At 43.5% G+C, this 19,607-nt stretch overlaps 1 protein-coding gene across 1 annotated transcript in view; it reads right to left on the bottom strand.

Moving 5' to 3' along the window:
• The window catches only part of LOC120786325 (glutamate receptor ionotropic, NMDA 2D-like), a 119,032-nt gene that overhangs the window by 83,758 nt on the left and 15,667 nt on the right, over positions 1-19,607 (bottom strand). The window contains exons 5-6 of the mRNA XM_040121729.1: positions 16,756-16,943; positions 12,032-12,172 (exon numbers count right to left, since the gene is read on the bottom strand). Coding sequence (XP_039977663.1) covers positions 12,032-12,172; positions 16,756-16,943 — 329 coding nt within the window. The remainder of the gene's footprint in view (positions 1-12,031; positions 12,173-16,755; positions 16,944-19,607) is intronic.

Here is a 19,607-nt window from a genome sequence, read left to right as displayed (position 1 = left end):
AACCCCAGAGTAACAGCTAAAGGCTTAAAGGAACCATTGGAGCTGGTTAACATATTTGCTCATGAGTACTGGTAGACTGTTTTGTGAACTGGTGAAAATCGGGTCGAACTGTTTGGGGAAGAACAGGCAGCAGTATGTATGAAAAAGGGCTCTGCATACCAACATGGACACATCATCATACAGGCTTAGTACGGTGGAGGAGGCCTCATGATGTGGAGCTGCTTTGCTGCCTCCGGGCCTGGACAACTCGCCATCATCGAGGGGGAGATGTATTCCCGAGTTTATCGCGGTATCTTACAGGATGATGTCAGGGTGGCTGGTCTGCCAGCTGATGATCGGTAGAAGTTGGGCGATGCGGCAGGACAATGACCCTAAACACGGAAGTAGTTCTGCTACATAACGACTTCAGACAAAGAAAATCTGCCCTTTGGACTGGTCCAGTCAAAGTCCAGACCTTAACGCAACAGAGATGCTGTGGAATGACCGCAATCATTTAATGCTGACTCATTACTTTGTTATTTGTACAATTTTTTATTTTTAGATGTTTCACTTCAGTTTCCATTACCAAATATTTGTTCCTCTGTATTTTAGGGAAACACTGATCAATATGCTACATCAGAGAAGCAAATTAAAACGAAAGAAAAGAGAGAAAGAAAGAAAGAAAAGAAAGAGAGGTAGAAAGAGGTTGAATATCAGAGCCAAGTGGACGCCAAAAAAGACAGAGCAAGACTGAAAGTGTGAGATAAAGCACAACAGGAAAAGAAACAAGAGGAGAGAAAGTAGGAAAGGTAGGAAAGAAAGCGAATGCATGTGTGAGACAGAGCAGAGAAAGAGAGGAAACCCAAACCAATACCACGCTAGGAAATGCAACAGATGGGACAAGCAGACATGTTGATGAGCAATGAGCGAAGGTGTGAGAAGGAAGGAGAGAGAAAGAAAGGGAGAGAGGGAATGACAGACAAGAAAAAGCACCGTAACAGGACGTAGTGTCCTGACAGCTCTCCTGAAGTGATCGGCTGATTTAATGCCCTCTGTAAACTGAGTCAGTGTTACAGATCCAAACCCTGGCAAACCTGATAACGAGCCCACAAGATGTTTGTTTTTTACCTTTCACACTTGATGAATATTACTTTTAGCTGGTAGCGCTGCACGTTAAAGCGTTACATAAATATTTAATTTAGTTCCAACTGAGAAGGTCGTGCTACATAGGCTACAGCACCGCATACACTTAATGGCTGCAGTCCATGTAAGCGAAAGCTCTACTGCAGTGTCAGGGTTTCATCAAAAATTAACAGGGAGGGATTGGGAGACTGAAAATCTGAATAATGGAAAAAGTTACATTTGTAAAGTTTCAAAGAAATCAGAGGCAGAAGTACAGGGGATTTTCTGGTTGTCCTGAATGAATTTGGCTAACGAGGATCACTCTGGTGTGGTTATTAAAATGGTGAGCCAGAGAGAGCGGGCGGTGTGACACTCCTCCGCTCCAGATGAGCAGTCAGTCCCCCAGAGGGTTTGGGGTGACTGGCTGAGCTTCAGTCCAACTCTCTTCCTCCGCTGTCGCCCTCTTCTTGCCTTTTCTTCCTGCTCTTCTGTTTTCATTTTCCTTTCGTGCTCTCTCCATTTTGCCATTTCATGCCTCTTCCTCCATCTCCTGTTTCCATCAGCTCCTTATCCTTCTTCCCTCTCCTGACCTCTTCCCGTCTCTGCCTCTACTCTGTTCTGTCTGCATTTTTACATGAAGCTTTATCATCCGACTGAAAAAAAAACTAATATACAGTATGATAATGAACAGTAAATTAATAAGGTTATAATATGTTTCTATATTTGAGCTACTGCTTCCATCCAGGGAGAATGACAATATGCAGTTTTGAAATCTAGAACAGTCAACTGGAAAAGATGTTCTTCATTTTTCTAATTCCTGTTATTAGACTGAGAGACATCCTGGCCTCCCTATTCTAGTCCTCCTGTCTCCCTGACTTCCTTCTGTCCATTTCTTCTCCCGACATCCTTCTTGTCAGTTCGCACTTGTGCGTTTTACTTATTCAGTTACAAAGCACTCATTGTCTCAGAAGTCTGAAGGTGTCCGATCCTCCTTAAACCCGCCTCCTTAAACCAACTGTGAGCAAAACTGCTACAAATGATATTTAAATGCTACTAACTGCAGACAAGGAAGGTGGTTGCAGTGGATGGAGGGCGTTCAAAATCTGACACAGCAGATTGGGGTTTGTGTCCTTGTCCTGTGTGTGATTATCTTTAGGCTCCCAAAACACTTTGGTTATGATTAGGGAAAGTCAACGCCATCGACTTTTTCAACTTTTCACCAAGACCACGATCTCTCTCTGACCTTCGGCGTGTGCTCAGAGTTGCCTCACCATCACAATGAAAACTTGAATCATGGTTTAGTTACCTCGAGCTGATATTGTAGGAAAAAAAGGAGAAGATACGTTCAGAATCAACATTTTGCCGCTTTTCAGTTGCGTTTGTTGTATGTTCGCTCCTCATCCAGCATTGCAGGCAGCGTCCGCAGCGAGCGCCTGGCTCCGTCGCAGCTGCCGCAGACAATCTGCTGCCATTCTACCTGCCAATGTGTGCGTCCACCAGGTCCCAGCTCTTCTCCCGCTCTGCTGTCTTTACTTGGCGGGTTTAAATCTTGCTGAGCGGGTTCGCGTCTCAGAAGCTGGCAGTTCACTTGGGAATGTATACAAATGCGTTAACAGTTGACTTGAAATTAATTTTTAATGATCCATTTCATGGGTTACTGACTTTGTCTCAACACTTGTACAGTAAAACTAGTTTTTTTTGTTTGTAATTAGTGAGAGACAGACAGACAGAGAGAAGAAAAACAAGAGAAGGAGGGAGATATCGTTCTGGCTCGTTGAGCTATGATCAACTTCTGTTTTTTAATGAAGCCGAATTCATGACTTAGTTGTTCTAATTTACATATTTTTCTCCTTCTCTAGATGTTGGAATTAGTGTGAAATATGATTATGGCTCATAAACAGACTACTGTTTTAACCAGTAGACATTATTATAGTGGTGCTCCACAGATGACATCATTCATTTACTATCACAGCATCTTCTGACAAAATGAGCAAAAACACAGGTTAATGACAGCAGCCGTGCTGTGAGAGCGGCTATACTGACATTTGACAAAGAAAGTCAGAGGCACAAAGGGGTTCCATACTGAAGTACGTCCACAAAGCATCCAAACAAGCTGAGATGCTGCAACACACGGAAAATGTTGGCAGTATATTAGAAGCGTGGCTGCAGAAGAACAGACGCTGTGCTCCTGAAACGTTTCCAGTGAACACTGAAACAGCGACGGAGCCACAACACAGCCAGCTTCTGTGGACATAAAGGGGTCAGGTGTTTTTCAGGTCACATTGTCTGTGTTCAGAAAATCACAAATTTCTTTTACAACCCTTTCACGCCCGCAGGGAGCGGGTGATTGATTGACCTGTGCCATGCACTTATGCCTGTGCACAACAGGGGAGAGCCAGTTCCTCAGGTCAGGACTCAGCAGTCCATCTTACATCTTAAGGACAAAGGACACTCTTTCCAGGATGGTGATGCACGCATTTTGGCCAGAGGGGACCGATGGTTTGAAAGAGGAGTGAAAGAAGCCATCTTTGTCAATCTGGAACAACCGGCACTAAGCAGAGGAGGAGGTCCGAGACACCACCTGTCAGCTACCTACAATGCAGTTCTAAATTCAGTCCCCAGACAGCTGAAGACCCATCCACACCGGGACTCATGTGACCTCAACGGCCCACATGATGGCAGGGTGGGTCGACGACTCACTTGTCACCCTAACGACCCCCAAGATGTCAGCACCCGTCCACACCTGGACCCGTGTGATCCTAACGACTCGAATGATGACCGCGAGGGTCAACGACTCTCGTGACCTCGACGACCCACAAGTGTTGCCGATCTCACCAGAGGGTATTTACCCGGAACTCCCCACTGGCCAGGTAGACCTGAAGAAGCCTTTCGGATGAGAGGGCGAAACGTCTTCAAGAACTTAAAGCAAGTCCGGTTGCCTTTGCGTAGCACCTACAGAACACCATGACCTGGACGACTGAGAATCTTCACAGACAAAATGGTAAATGCTAAAAAAGAACTGTTCTTATAATAATGTGTTTTTGAAGGTAATCTCTCTTTGAAACCGTACAAATGTCAATGAGCGCTCCACGACACTAGGGGTTGACAGTTCTCTTCGTGGTAGTTTTGTGATTTCTTTTAGGTCGCAAGAGCCACATGATCACAAAAAAAAAAAAAGTCAAGCCATACACGAGGATGAAGACGGTGCCTTTTTTTCAACATCAGATTTAGTTCTCAGAAATATTATTTTATATGCAACAGAAACCTTTAGGTACATAAAAATACCCAATACCAATCTCAACAAGTCTATTCTGTTACTTTTTTCTTCAGGAGCTAAGTTGTCACATTAGTGCTTAGAGCGCTGTGTGCTGCTTTTTAACTGCATTCAGAGTTTGGTTTGAATGCCATTGTTGTCAGTTCCACTGTCTTCTGCTGTGCTGCGTGTGTTCATTCATTCCATTGCGGTGGCTCACATTGTGCTCCGCTGCTGTTGTTTGTAATCTGATGGCTGGAACCTGCAGAATGGTTTCCAAGCAGACAGCCAAATCACCACCATCATCATTATTATCTCTGTCTCCCGTCATCTTCATCTTCCATTTACTCTCCATCTCCATCTCGCCATCGCTCCTCAAGCTCTGCTTGCCAAACCTCCATCTCACACATTTCCCGTCTTCTCAGTCCTCACACACGTTCCCTCCTTTTCTTCTGTTTGTACATCCTGATATTTGTGTTGCCAGAGTCTCTGTGCGTGAGCAGCTGGTTGTTCATGGGATTTTTGGCTTTTTGGCCAATGCAGTAATGCAGCTATGCCAGTGTTTTGTTAAATACACATCTGTGTCAACTGTCAGAAAACACAAAGAGCAGAAAGACTGACTGATGGAGATCATTAGGAAGCAAAACAGCTCTGAAATGTGTGTTGTCTCATCTGACGTTTCCTCTGTGTAAATGTTGTTTTCAGTCGCCTCTCATTTTATGAAAAGACAATACATGATGTCTGTGTGAGGCTGTTCAACCATACTCTCTTTCTTAGTGTAAATGATTTATGTGCTGTGGAGAAGAATTCATGACGTTTATAAAACCATAAGATAATTAATGATACCAACTTTGTTTTAATGATTAATTATTCAGGAGATTTGCTGAGCATGCATTTGCACTGCTTCCCTTTCATTCAGTATAAATTGAAGAGCACTGTTGGCACGCGTGCAGTCCATTAATCGACACCATTTTGAGTTTTACTTCAGTAAAGAGGATGCCATGGATCTGAAAGGCTTACCTATTGAAACACTACCTTGCATTCATCCCCAGTCTTTCAAAAAAAAAAAAGGGCGCAACATGGGAGCCATTTTTTAACAGGGGATTCACAACAGATAATAACATCACCGATTCAGGGAGTTTTAATCCCATAACACGTTTTTTGTGAGCTCAGAAATCAAAACAAGGTTAAAATCAGAATTTGGTACAAAACCCAATGTCACTTAAAAGAATGCACACCGGGAAGTCTATCTTTTGCCTGTAGGCTTGGGAATGAATGGGCCCTTTATGTAGTAAGACTGAAAGTAAAGGTGTGGAGGTGGATGAGCATGTAGTTCATCAGACACTCGGCTCTCATCACAGACTTGCAATAAAAGGTTCACCTGTCATATTAACTGTAATCATGATCCCTAGCTTACCCAGGCGTTTTAATTGCCTAACCCATAATCACTGTGTTTCTCCAAGCTCAACCATGCTGTAGTTGCCATGCACAGATACTGCATAATGCTTTAAAAATGTTGGCACTGGATGTAAAAATAATCTTGAACATATTCAACATAATCTAAACCATCCATACTGTCTATCGAAGTCCATGTCTAGGTTTGGGGTTTGACGATCAGGATTTGGAATGATTCCAGTAGTTTAAAGAATTACTCTGGTAAAGCTTTTAGGTTTTTGGGGGATTTATTTATTATTATTTTTTGATCCTTTGCAGGAGAAAGCAGCGTGCGTGCTCCAGCGCTACGGCAGAGAACGTGTCAAGACTTCTCAAAACAATCCTGTAGCATAAGCCACTGCTGATCACTTTGTTTCAAACAAATGTTCCTTCAACGATGAATAAAAATCCCATTTCTGGCTAAGCCAGTGGAGCTGATAGCGTGACACTGAAGTAGTGTATTTAGCTATGTTGTGGAGGAGGGGAACATAAATATATATTTTTTTTTTAAATGGACATTTTTTTTTCTTAATCTTCTTTTTTATTTTTTAAAGAAAAACAATACTTACACTTCACCACTTCATGACCTTTGGGCGGATCCAATAGCTATCTGATATCTACTGTTAGGCCAAGTCAAAAAGCACCAAGAAGCAGTAGAGATGAATTAACATTCATCTCAACCCACCTCCTCAGCTGCCACCAAAGCCAAATGTCAAAAAGGTGTGAATGAAACCATCTTTCCAAGTTGCAAAAGCAATCTTTACTCCTCTCAGGTGTAACTACATACTCTGGAAGTAGCCACTTACAGGGTCGTCCTCCGGTACCAGCCTCAGGGCCTACGCAGATCTGTATTCAGAGCAAGCCAAGCATAACTGGGGCAATCCTATATCATCTAACTAAATACAGTCCAGACCATAAGTATTTGTACACTTACACATTTCTTGTTCTTCAGGCTCTGTGCTTCGACGCATTCAATTTGAAATAAAAATAATGGATACCACATTGAAGTGCCAAGTCTCAGCTTTCATGTATGTAGGTTGAGAGTTGCCCCTTTTGATTGAGGTGTAGCTGACTGTCAGTATGAGGAGTTAAGAGGTGAACAAGTCAGTGAAGAAGACAATAACGAGGCCCACAAAAAGCAAGCATTTACCAGTGAAATGTCAAAGGTAGGTAGTTTGCCAAAATCAACATTTGGGTCCATTTTTAAAAATTGCAGGAGCTCGGGAAAACTAGAAAATGGCAAATGACCTGTTAGACAGAGAAGCACAAGTATATTGGATGAGCGGAAAATCCATTTGCATGGTGAAGAAAAAACAACTTTATGACTGTACAACAAGTCAAGAACGCTCTGCAGGATGTAGGCGGACATGTTTACTTGTCATCGATCAAGACAAGGCTGCATGACCATAACCTCAGAATTCTCCACAGGATGCAAACCCCTGGTAAACCTCAAAAACAGAAAGGTCAGGCTGCGTTTCACAAAATCACACAAAAACAAACCAGTAGAGGTCTGGAACGAACTTCCATGGACTGATCAAACAAAATCAACCTCTGTCAAAATGATGAAAAGAGGAGAGAGTTAAGAAAAAAAAGGAACGGCTCGTGAACCAAAGTCATCACCTCTTCTCAAACATGGCGGTGGTTCTGTTATGGCTCTGGCGTGTATGGCTGCCAACGGAACTGGCACACTGACATTTGTTGATGATTTCACTGCTGACGGAGGCAGCGGGATGAATGCAGAGAGCCTTCTGCGCTCAGATTCAGGATCGAAACTCAGTGGACAACATCTCATCATTCAACAGGACAATAAACGTACAGCCAAAGAAACCAGAGCGCTTTTCAGGATGAAGAGATGAAGAGGTGGAATATCCTCGTCTGATCTAAATCTGATTGAACTGCATTCAACTCGGTGAGGACCAGACTAAAAAGCCAGGGGGACCCCACAACAAGCAAGAACTGACGGAGGCTCCAGTGAAGCTCCGGGAGAGCATCACCAGGGAGGATACGATACGTCTGCTGATGTCTGTGGGTAAAAGACTCCCGCCAGTCACTGACTGCAAAGGATTTCCACAAAATGTTAAATATGACGATCTTGTTTGACTTCATGTGTATCTTTCCGATGACTTTTGAAGCCCTAAAATGTGGGCACTAAGTGTTGCCGTAAACCTGCTCCAATGAAAGCTAAGACTTGGCACTAATTTCATTTCAAATTGAATGTGCTCAAGCACAGAGCCTGAAGAACAACAAATATGTAACTGTCCAAATACGTACGGTCTGGACTACAGATGCATATGTAAGATTGAACTCAAATGTAAGGAATCACATCTGGGTTTAGTACAAATATGACACTTAATTCAAATAAAAAGTGTGGCCTTTCAGACTCTAAATGTAGATTTTGATTATTCACAAATTATTGTGAATTCAGAAACTCCCACCGTTCCCAAAATAAAGTTGTTTACGTGTGAATAAAGCCACAACAGGTTGGGTTTCATTTCTAGCGGAGCCATTTTTGGAAAGGTGTTCAGCTCCCTCGACAGACAAAACCCTTCAGGTGTTACGGGTGTCATTCATGCTGCTCTAGCGAGGACTATCACTGCCACCCGACGAGAGTCCCACGAGCCCCGGCGCCTGTCAGCGTGACAGACAGCCCCGCCGCCGATTGAGAGCATTCAGAAGCCAGATTCTGAGGGACATGAAATGTTTCGCGGAGTTTGAAATGAACATCCTCACTTCATTAAAGAATGCAGGCAGGCAACATGCAGTAACTATCCATCTGCAATCAAACTTGTTGTCTGTGCGAGGAAGATTTCTCTGACACGGTCATCATCTGTTATTTTCTGCTGTTAACTGTTGTAATTTAGATTTTTTTGTGCCTGCTCTCCGCCATCGTGGCTCACCCATGTGTTCTTTTGCTGCATTTCTCCGAATGCCTTTCAAAACACACACAGTAGGAGCAAAGTACTTCTCAGTTAACATGAAGCCTTGGATTACATTTACATTCAAAAACACACTCGAACACACCACATGTGGGCAGCTGAAGGTACGGTTCAAACCACTCGCCCTACAATTAATGGCAAACACGCGAATGAGAGTCACGTCTTTCAAAGTTTGATCAGACTCCGCTTGTCGCCAATTTTAGAGCGGTTCAAATAAACCTTTCAAATTTGGACGATTTCTGCTGAAATCTGGTGGTCGCAGAGGGTCTCCATACTCGCCATATCAAGGGATGATGACTGAGTTCCTTCAAGCAACACACTTCCACATATTGAGTTCAATTCAGTATGTGGCCCGAGAGCCTGCACAGATACAGTCCCCTCTCAACAGATCCAGTGAAGCAGAGAAGGATTCTGTGCCGTGCGTAGAGGACCTTTGACATTAAATGCTGAGATCAGAATTAGAATCAGAAAACCTTTACTGATTCCCGCAGGGAAATAGCTGTTTTTACAACTGCACAACACGCAGTTAGGAAAGAGGAAGTAAACAAGTGAACAAGTAGAAACTACTATCAAATAGTAATAATGATAATATCAATCCACAAATGTGTAAATGCAAATGTACAAAAAGTAATGTGCATGGTTTAGCATACAGCAACGCTGTAGTCAGCTTCAGCATGATCAGCTGGTACCCGGTGTAAGCAATGCGACCGTGGAGTTGCCGCGCAGCGGTATTGTAGTCGAACGATGGCATTCAAAAAGGTAGCGGAACGAATTATGTAATTCAACGCTGAAAAAACAAAACAAAACAGAGGGCACAGCTTAAATCAGTCGCTAGTAAAGATTTAAACAAGTATTCCCTAAAGAAGAAAAGTTGGAAAAGTAAGAAACGAACAGGAGCAACTGCACAAAAATATTAATAACTAAATAAATCAGGTCAGGGTTTTGTTCAGTTCAGTTTTCGTAGGTTACTGCGGTTCCTCCTGAAAGTTCACTCAATGGAACCCTTCATGCATGTATTTTGCATCTCTCCTGCAGACAGTTTGGGAATTATACACGGTACAACCACATTAGTAAATCTGAACACAAATCTCCAGAGCCACTCTACCAGCAGGTTACCAGACAGAGTCTGTAACCCCGACAGCTTAAAACAGAGCAAAACCTGACTTCTCCCAACAGTTCCCGGAGGCGACTGAACCAAAGGCAAGCAGCAGCGAGTCAAACATGCCGTTGAAAGTTTGCTCCTCTGCTCATTTCCCCCTCCCCAGAGTTCAAGTCCCACTGGGTAAGAAGGGCATACCGTCTAAAAAGTAAACGCAAAGCTCAGATGTTTTGCAGATGCTGTGCGCGATTCTCCCCGGTTGATGTGTAAATGTCGGGACGTGAAGTGCACTGCAGTGAGCAGCTTGTGCTTCGGGTCGCAACAATTTAATGTTTGCTCCGTTTCAATTCAGGGGCTGGATCCTTGAAAGTCATTTACATTTAACATAACGCAGACAAAATGTTAATCCTTTGTGGAATTTTGGACTCAACCAGGATATCCTTTATTTTCAGTATCCCACAATTCACTGCACTCATTTTGCTAGTTGTCAGCCCATAAAGTTGCCAAGATACTATGTATTTATTAACACAATCGTGTTGGAGTCTGATTTATTAACGAAAAGTCATTGGTCTAATTTATTGCCATTTCATTTCATCATCGATGGAAACAACTCTTTATTTTTCGCAGTCGTTCCGTGTGTCAAAGTCTTACCTCGCTGCAGTGACGTAACAATGCACTCCAGGCGGTTTTCCGTGTACCGTGACATCCCTCTTGGGTGTGGTTACAGGGGCAACCGCTCACACTTCTGCCAACGTCCAACCACACCCTAAGCCTCTCGTGGTCACGGGTGAAAGAGGCTTGAAACATTCAAGCCGACAGGCCACTGAGACATTTATTGCTGTTTTGTTTTAGTTTTACTCTTTACTAATCGGATTTACAGCAGGTCTAGTGAAGACCTGTCACTCTGGAATTTTGGTCTTTTAGTATTTAATAATTACTTAGTTCCATTAAACACACAGTAAATGGAAGTTACATGGATGTATTCATTATTCCTTTTAGGTAAAAACATCACAACTTTTACTGTAAACTCTGTTATTATGGACCTTGTCCAAGTTTGACAACTGAGGGGGTATAATTATATGCACATCTTGTGCAGGTGCAGGGCTATTTGAAAAGCAGCATCAGTGAAAAAAGTAACGCCTCCACACTGAGTCCAAGCCACAAAAGTTTTTCAGAAAGATGTTTCGATCCCAGCTGGAGCTTCATCGGGTCAAAGAAATGTACAGTCACTGTGCGTCAGCTGCTATTTTCTCATGTCCTCGTTTCCTAGATGCTGATTTTACTGTTTTGTTGGCCATTCGACTTCCTGACAATTTGCAAGTGGACGGATGCCACCTGAACACACCATTAGGTTTTGCTACCGCGGGGACAGACAATCTAATTTACAGCAGGTTGACGTGAACCTTGAGTCCTCTGAAGGATATACCTATGTGCGACACATCCCTCACAGGCAGCGGCCTCTGAATTTTGGACACAGCAACATTTTGCAACAGCATTTGGGATCTATGTCTTCCTGTGTGTCAGTGGTGGAAAACGAAATCTCTATATTAAAAAAAACCCAGCAGAGAAGTGAAGAATATGCATTAGCCATTAAAATATCAATAGGTTTTGTTTTTTTTTTCTCCCCAGATAACACTTTGATTGTGAGAGGACACAGACAAATGCATTCACTGCTACATTAGCAACCAGCATCAGCGTTTTTTTTGGTTTTTTTTACACAGGACACGAACGCACCATAATGTATTGTATGTCCAGGTTTTGGCTGTTCTGAATGTGACCCTGGACAGTGTTGCTGAGTAGCAAAATCAATACGCTTTCAGTGTTGAGGTCTTTCATTATTTAAAAGTCCATCATTTGTTCGACCTTATAATCACTCCAGACATTAATCAATCCTCTAAAAAGCTGTAGCCTTAGCAAAGGCGGGACCAGAAACGCAGAAAGCCAGGCTTTCCATCACCACCAACCGTATAGAGCGTCACCTGGGAATTGATATCTGACCATAGAAGCACTCCAGCTATTTTCTAGGCCAGTATGACTCAGCTCTGTGGATTTGCTCTGAATGTGAAAGCTTCATTAAACCTGCTGGCCACTATTTACTTTTCCATGCTGTTCTGCTGTTTGTTCGCTCACTCTGCTGCATGTCAGAGGCTTGTGCGAATGGCATCAAAATTCAAAGTCACCCACTGTCCCTCTCCCCCTCCCTCTCACCTGATCCTGTCTGGCACTCGATGGGTCTGGTTACCGTCACTCTGGCAGTTGCCGGCGTACTGGGACCGGCTGGTGGCCCCCTGGTCCCTCCGCAGAGCCATCGCCCCATGGGTCAGCACAGAGACGCCCTTGGCAATACGCCTGCAGGATTAGGGAGAGTACAATGTGAGACAGAGACACCGGGACATTTCCGAAAGGTCTTTTATGACACTGCTGAGGTCCAGGGGAGAAAGACGCAGTCCGGGTGGAAGACGGTAGCGGCTGTTTGAATAACTGCTTATCCAGTGACAATGAAAATGCGGCGAAGATCAAACGGAATAGCACTGAACTTACGGGCATAAATGAATGGACTCCTCTCCTCCATAACTTAAAGCTGAACTTGGCAGTTTAAATCATATGTGACTTCAACAAAATTAAAAGCAAATACGTCTCCACTTACTGAGACACTTTAGAATTGCCCAATTTCTGCAGATGAGGTTCTGATGTTGGGTGTGAGCACCCCTCTGCACACAGAAAGTGATGAATCAAGACTTAAATGAGAAGTGCAATCTTCCTCCTCATCAGCTCAAAACTGGACTCACCAGCATTAGATCAATTTCCCTCTCATTTCTGCTCCTGTCAGGGACATTTTTACATTTTGGGAAAATTCAATTTGTTTGCTTACTTTGATCTCTGTGTGGTTGGTGAAGAGATTGGTCCAGGATATGTTCAGCCTATCTTAGCACAGAGGGAAAGTTCTCCAGCTAGCTCGCCATTGAAAGAGAAAATGAACACCTTTGAAAAGGCCTCAGATGTTATTATTTTAAAGTTGTATCTCGTTAGCTAGCAGGCTAGCCACCAACACATCCAAAAACCACCAAAGGTTTGAGGACTGCAGTCTTTCAAAAGCGCTGAAACATCACAATGCTTGAAAATTTCTAAGCCTTTAACCTCACTGTAAACTTGTTTATTTGTATATTTATTTGCATTTTTTTGTTTTATTGGAAACGTATGTATGTAATTGTATTGAGGTCAGGGCTTTTGGTGGCACTTTTCTGTAGTAAACATGGGCTCCTCACAAACATTGTGAACGCGTTCTCCTCCACGGACAGCAAGGCCCGATCTGTGCTCAGTTTCTTGAGATGTTTATAGCAAGTCAAAGATGTAGGTTACGTTGAGGAACATCACCATTTGATATAGATACAGATAGGCTCAAGGGTTTAACCAAAGAGAAAAGGTTTTGGTTGTTACATGATTTAGTTGAGAATAAAGATTTGTTTTCCCTGTACCGCTGTACATGCACAAAGTTATGCTGATGTCTGACAAATGTTTCACCACTGCAACAGTTAGCATAACTAACTAACTAAAGAAAGTATTTATTCGGTTAGATTTGGCAGAAATTGCTGTGAAAGAATCCGAGACGACACGGATTCTGCAAGGAGGACCGACCCCCTCTTTAACAAACACATAGGGAGATGAATATTAGATGTAGTGAGGCTGACAATCCGAAAAGCTTTAACACAATAGGGGGAGTTCGGTTTGGTACAGGAGCTGCAGCGGCAAATGGTGTCGGCATGAAGGTACCAGCAGAGCGCTCAGTTAAAAGTGTCAGGTTATAAAGGCCACCTTCTACACGTGTATGAATATGAATGGATGCTACCAGTCAACTGGCGGCCGAGAGGCTGATGAATGACCCACGGCAGCTGATGCAATCAGCTAATGCAAGCACGACTCCGATGCAACACTGGACATCCGGATCCCAAGTTTATTTAACAATCCTCCCTCCCAACAAATAAATATTAGCAGACTCTCTTGCTATCTGTCTCAGGACAATTTAATAATAGATCAGACTTATGATCTGCAGGAAGATTTCATAGAGCAAGAGACTATGTAAAGTCAACTCTGATTTGTAAATCACTGCTTAAAAACAACGCCAGACGAGTCTCACATCTTATTATACATGATGCGAGGATTTATTTTGTAAAACGAACATTTAAGACCAACACGAAGTTCTCGCTGTAGTCCTGCTGATAAGTCCTGCTCCAGCGAGGCAGGAAACCCGATCTAATGATCCCAAATTCATGAAGCTTTTAAATGGAGTCTTGCTTCCATAATTCAGCGCATCACCACCTCAGGCAAGCTGGGGGGCCAGGACATGAAGTGAATTCAGAGGTTCAAAGGTGCACCGTGCAAAACTCTGAGCTGTCGCAAATCCTGACCTCTTCACGGGGAACTAATTCATGGTCATCTTCAACAGAGGAAGCAGGGCGTTGGTGGCTCTACTATGTTCCCGTGTCACTGCAAAAGGGCTCTCGGCGGTGCAGCGAGCTAAGACTCTGCTCCCACCACAGCGAGCGGGATGCCGTTTCTTTAATACGTTCACAAAAACTACTGATCCAAATCACGGGCATCGTTTTTTTTAGTGTCCAGAGAGGCTCTCTGAGGAATCCATCAGCAGCAGCTCTCATAAAACACACTTACACACCACCGAGGGGAGGCAGTGATCACTGTGTCATGGTCAGTTTTTCACTGAGGGACACAGCTGGTGTGCCCTTTGCACTCCTCGGTCCCCACTAATCCAGTGTGAACTAGTCAGTTGCATAATTTTGCATTCAGATGATTCTCATCGACTCATTAAGTCGGGAAATATCAAATGACCGAGTTGTTTTTCCTGGGCTCACCTGGAACAGACCAAGGATATAAGAAACACTGCCAGGCATAGCAGTGAAGAAAGTTTGAGGATCTCTTACTAAACTAGAAGTAGCAACACCACAATGTAAAAATACCCCATTACAAGTTAAAGTCCTGAAAAATCCAAATGTACAGGTAGCATTATTTTCTTGTTCTACATAGACTCTTAGATATTCGTAATGATTACACATTCATTAGCCTCCAGGTAGAATTTTAATGCTGAACCTGGTTATGATGAAGCTAACCTGATCTATTTTTTATAACCGAGTCTGAATGTCGATCCTTAGCCTTGGAAATAACAACTTGACAAAACGATTTCCCAACACAAAGTCCAACTCACTTGTTTTGGAAGTTTTCTGTCTCGTCTTGTGGCCTTCTTCAGCAAAATCAGTTGCTCATTTGTGACAGGGATGGTTTAGTTATAACATGACACGATTTAAGAATGGAAAGACAGAAATTCCTTAGGTAGGTCAGATGATAAAAAAACCACGACAACTGAGCAAATTCATCCTCTGAGGAAGGTGTGAGATTCGGCTGAAAGCTTCAGAAACACCAAGTAAGTTGGGCCTTGTGTGAGACCTGTTTTGTCAAGGTACTTTATATACTTTCGGGTAGTTTTAAATTCTAAAAATGAAAGTGCCTGGCATATGAAACCAGGCAAAAAGTCTAGCTTAAGAAAAGTTAAGATTTTACTGTATGGATATATCACCACTTTGAACCCGGTGAATTATTTGCCAGGTAGATATTATGTGTTGTTAAACGTCCTGACTCCTTCTCGGATGTCTTCAGAAAGACCCATCTGCGTCTGTCACATCCATCCAAGTTTCCAGCCTCTGCCTTGGGACACAGCGTCAGAATGAACCCTGACGTTCTGTCTGGAAGTGACAAGTGCGCTGCTCACTCGGGCTTTTCTTCTAGCATGGACGCTAATTTCACAAGCACAGAAACCAGATGCATTCAAAATGCAGAGGGAGTCCTGCGTCTCAATGCGTGCAAGATGGCCGGTAGACAGCGAGTGTTTAATAGAGAACAGAGAGGTGACGTGGCAGTACCTAAGGTGATATGTGGGATGATGTAAAAAAAAAAAAAATTAAAAGAAAAATAGTCATATCCAAGAGCTCAGTGGACATTTCATGTCTCCAAATGCAACACACCTTGTCAAATTTAGGAATAAAAGCTGAATATCAATCAGTTCTGTATCAATGTTTGGCAGAAAAACACGTAAGTTATTTCACAGCTTTAAGTCTGGGTAATCACACCCCAAAAAATCTTTAATTTTGATTTAACACTGTTGCAGAAAAACAGAATCTCGCTTCATCTTTGCCCCCGCATTGTTGAACTTTCTTCATAAAGTGTAAAAATCCCTTCTATCCGGCCTCCTACCGCATCTCCTTTCATCCCAGAGGTGGATTTAATAGTTACAATAAACAATAAATGATTGCACCTTTCCCCTGGATTCACTTGGTTGGTCTATTTAGATTAGATTAGATGAAAATTGAATGATCCCTGCGGTGAAATCAGGTCGTCCCCGCAGCATATATTATGGACAGACCAGGTGGTTGTAAAGCGTTACTGTGTATCGCTGTATGTTGCTGCAGGAGAAACATGGAGAGGATGTTTATTTTCTCACTGATCCTCATGTACTTTTAAAATCATAACGTTGGGTTTTTCAGCAGCTTCAAGGCTCGGTGCTGAAGGATTCACTTAATACGTGTCAATTCTCTGTAGAAACTACAAAACTGGAATTGCAAGTTTCAGCAAAAGGAGTAACAATATACTTTACACTTTATATAGCACCAGGAAATGATGCAAAAACTTTTCTTGGACTGTAAAAGAGCCATTAGAGAATACGAAATTTTACGAATGAGCAGCAAAAAACATTTTGAAGAATCAGTGTTGCTTCTGTTATATTTGATATTTTCACTTTTTATTTGAGAAACAGTGAAGGCTCGCTGACTGTGCATCTACAGTGCTGCTAGGAAATTGATTTAACACTGTAAAACATCTGTAAAACATCTTAATATCTTTGAAAGCCTCCTCTGCTCTGCTCTCACCTCCGTGGCTCGTCCCTCCAGCCCTGCGGCCGGATGGCGAATAAGGCCTTGGGCAACCCCTCCAGGCCCAAACCAGACAGGGCCGGTCCCACGGCGAACCACATGTGACTGGGCCCGGCCTGACCCGCCGCCCAGGCTGCCCGGAAAACCAGCTCGGCCTCCTCCAGGGAGCAGTACAGAAGACGGACCTGGAGGAAGATGAGAGGAAGGGAGGGAGTAAAGGCATTAAAGAATTAAATGAGGATAGGAGTTATGTAGCAGAAGAGTAAGCAAGAAGAGGAGGCAAAAGAGAAGGCAGGAGGGATGAGAAGGGACACGTGGGAAATGAGGGAGAGTAGGGGAATAAAAAGAGGGTGCAAGTTTACCAAGTGGGACATTGAGAAGCTAATTAATTAAACAAAAGTGAGGAAAGCCTGGTGGTCTGCTCGCATTTCGCCCTCGCACATTATTAAATACAGGGAACTGAAAGGGGGGGGGCAAAAGTAAAAAGTAGGGTTGTCAAAATGACATGTTAATTTCGATGAATTAATTATAGAAAATTAATGCACTGAAAAAATTAACGCATAATAATCACACTCTATGATGCCCCTTGACCCCGTACATCACTGTGCACGGCACAATTTGAACATAAATACAATCGTCCACAGTAGATTTGTAAACATGATGGAAGCAAATGAGAAAACACTGCTTGGCCCGGTGAATGGAAAATTTACATTCAAAAAAACGCGCCGGGGCACCATCCTGTGCAGTTTCTGCACTAGGGGATTCGCGTACCATGAGCTTGTTCAAGCCTCAACGCGAAGCACTGAGCAGCGAGCTCGGAGGCCAGACCTAGCTCCGCTCCTACTGCTGCCGTGAGCAACCGGTCTCGTCAAGCCACACAGACTGAGTGAGTCTACCTGCGACAGATTAACCAACTCCATAGCTAAATGGATTGCAATGTACTGTAGGCCGGGTCCTTTGGTAGAGGACTGGGGGTTAATGGAAACGTTAAACGCCGCGTCCTCCGACACCACTTATAAGCCGCCATCAAGAAATACAGCTATGTCCAGAATCCAGCAGCTTTACGACGCCGAGAAGGGAGCAAAAGAGGACGTATTGGCGGGGGCCAAATTTATTGCCATTGGACCTCAGTAAGCAATCACAATTAGCTACTCAGTGGAAACTTCAATCATCTGCATTAGCCATGCTGAAGACGGACACCAGGCACTCTGCTGTGTTTGCGCTGAACAGTTTCTGTCTGTGGCAGAGGTCTGGGAGAGTTCAACATAGGGTCACAACAGTGAGGACGGACGGCGCTCAAAACATGTTAGCCGTAGGGAGAAAGCTTCCTTTTGAGCTCATGCCTTGTATTGTTTATATGTTGCAGAGAACCAACACCGTTTGGCTTGGGGACGGCGGATTTGATGACGCAAGACAGCGGGGCATTTTAAAACACAGCCCTGCCAATGCGGAGGAACTACCCCGGCGGCAAGCAGAACAGCGCCCGGTACAGGATATTTCAACAAGATGGAAGCCGTCGCTCGCCATGATTTCTTGTGTCCTGAGGGACCAAGGCTGTAAGGGCTACTCTGGGCCTTTACGAGTTATTCATGTCGACCACGTCGAAATGTGGGACAAACTCAAGAGGTTCGAGACCCTCCTTGAACCCTGCGGGTAAAAGAACCCACACACCCACACTGGGAACAGTTATTTTATTAAAATGGGATTTACTTGTTACTGTCCTTTTTTTTTTTTTCCAAAGCCTTTTAAATTCACTGTGAATTGGTGCAATATAAATCAAACTGCTTTTTTAAATTAAGTACTGACGTACTAATATCTACTCTACTGAATGCATCTCTTATCATTCGATATGTGACTGAGAACCTTGGGGGTGAGACTCATGCCTCATGCTCTGTTGTTTTGCCTGCTCTCTGCCACCTGTTCCCCTGTGGAGTTCTCGGATGAGGACCCAGCCTACGTGGAGAGGTTCAAGACTGCCTTTAAGAAGGATGTATCCGAACGACAAGCTAACATCGATCAGTCAATCAAGAAAAAGAAAACTTTACTACAGACTCAGGCTCCAGATAAAATACAAGACTTTACAGAGAATACATAATACAAAAAGTACAGTAAAAAAATGGTTTATTAAACCAAAAACAAAAAAAACATTAATAATGGACGGCTCGACATGGATTCAGCACTCGACCCACGTTTCAAGGACTTAAAATATCTACTACTAAGAGGAGAGAGAGAAGAGGCGTGGACCAGCCTCAAACTGCTGCAAGAAAAACCCAGCAGAGCTAGTCCAGCGCCCTCAGAGGAGCCATGAAAGAAGAAGAGGAGCCTTTTTTCTTTGCTGGATCCTCTGAGGGCTCCGAGCCGCCGTAAAGCAGAGCCTGTTATCAGCATGGAAGACTGACCTCTGCGGTGGCGGTCAACTCATGCAGGGGCCCATCTACAGCTGTCTGAACCCGGCTCGCAAATATCTGGCCACGCCTGCCACTTCTGTCCCTTTTGAGGGACTCTTCTCACTTGCAGGCAACACGGCTCAAAAGAGGACGGTAGCCTTGAACTCTGGGTATGTAAACAAGCTAGTTTATCTCAGCGTCTGGCTGAAGGAGAAGCAAGATGTCTCTTGAGGCATCTTGGGTCTGTTACTGTTAAGCTACGCTACACGTTGATGAATCAAACTGTTACGGTCTATATTCCAACAGAGATTTTTGCCTTTCCTGGTTTATTTTGTCATACAAGAAACTGGAGAAATAAGAGGAACTGAGGTCAACGGGACTGTTATTGTTTACTGTTTTAAATGGTCTGTACATTTAATGAAATTAAAGTGTTATGCCCTGGATTTGAATTTGCACTATACA

This window comes from Xiphias gladius, chromosome 24 (assembly GCF_016859285.1).
Source record: "Xiphias gladius isolate SHS-SW01 ecotype Sanya breed wild chromosome 24, ASM1685928v1, whole genome shotgun sequence".
Lineage (NCBI taxonomy): Eukaryota > Metazoa > Chordata > Actinopteri > Istiophoriformes > Xiphiidae > Xiphias > Xiphias gladius.
The sequence above is the reverse complement of the archived record's forward strand: the minus strand, read 5'-3'. Positions and strand labels throughout refer to the sequence as shown.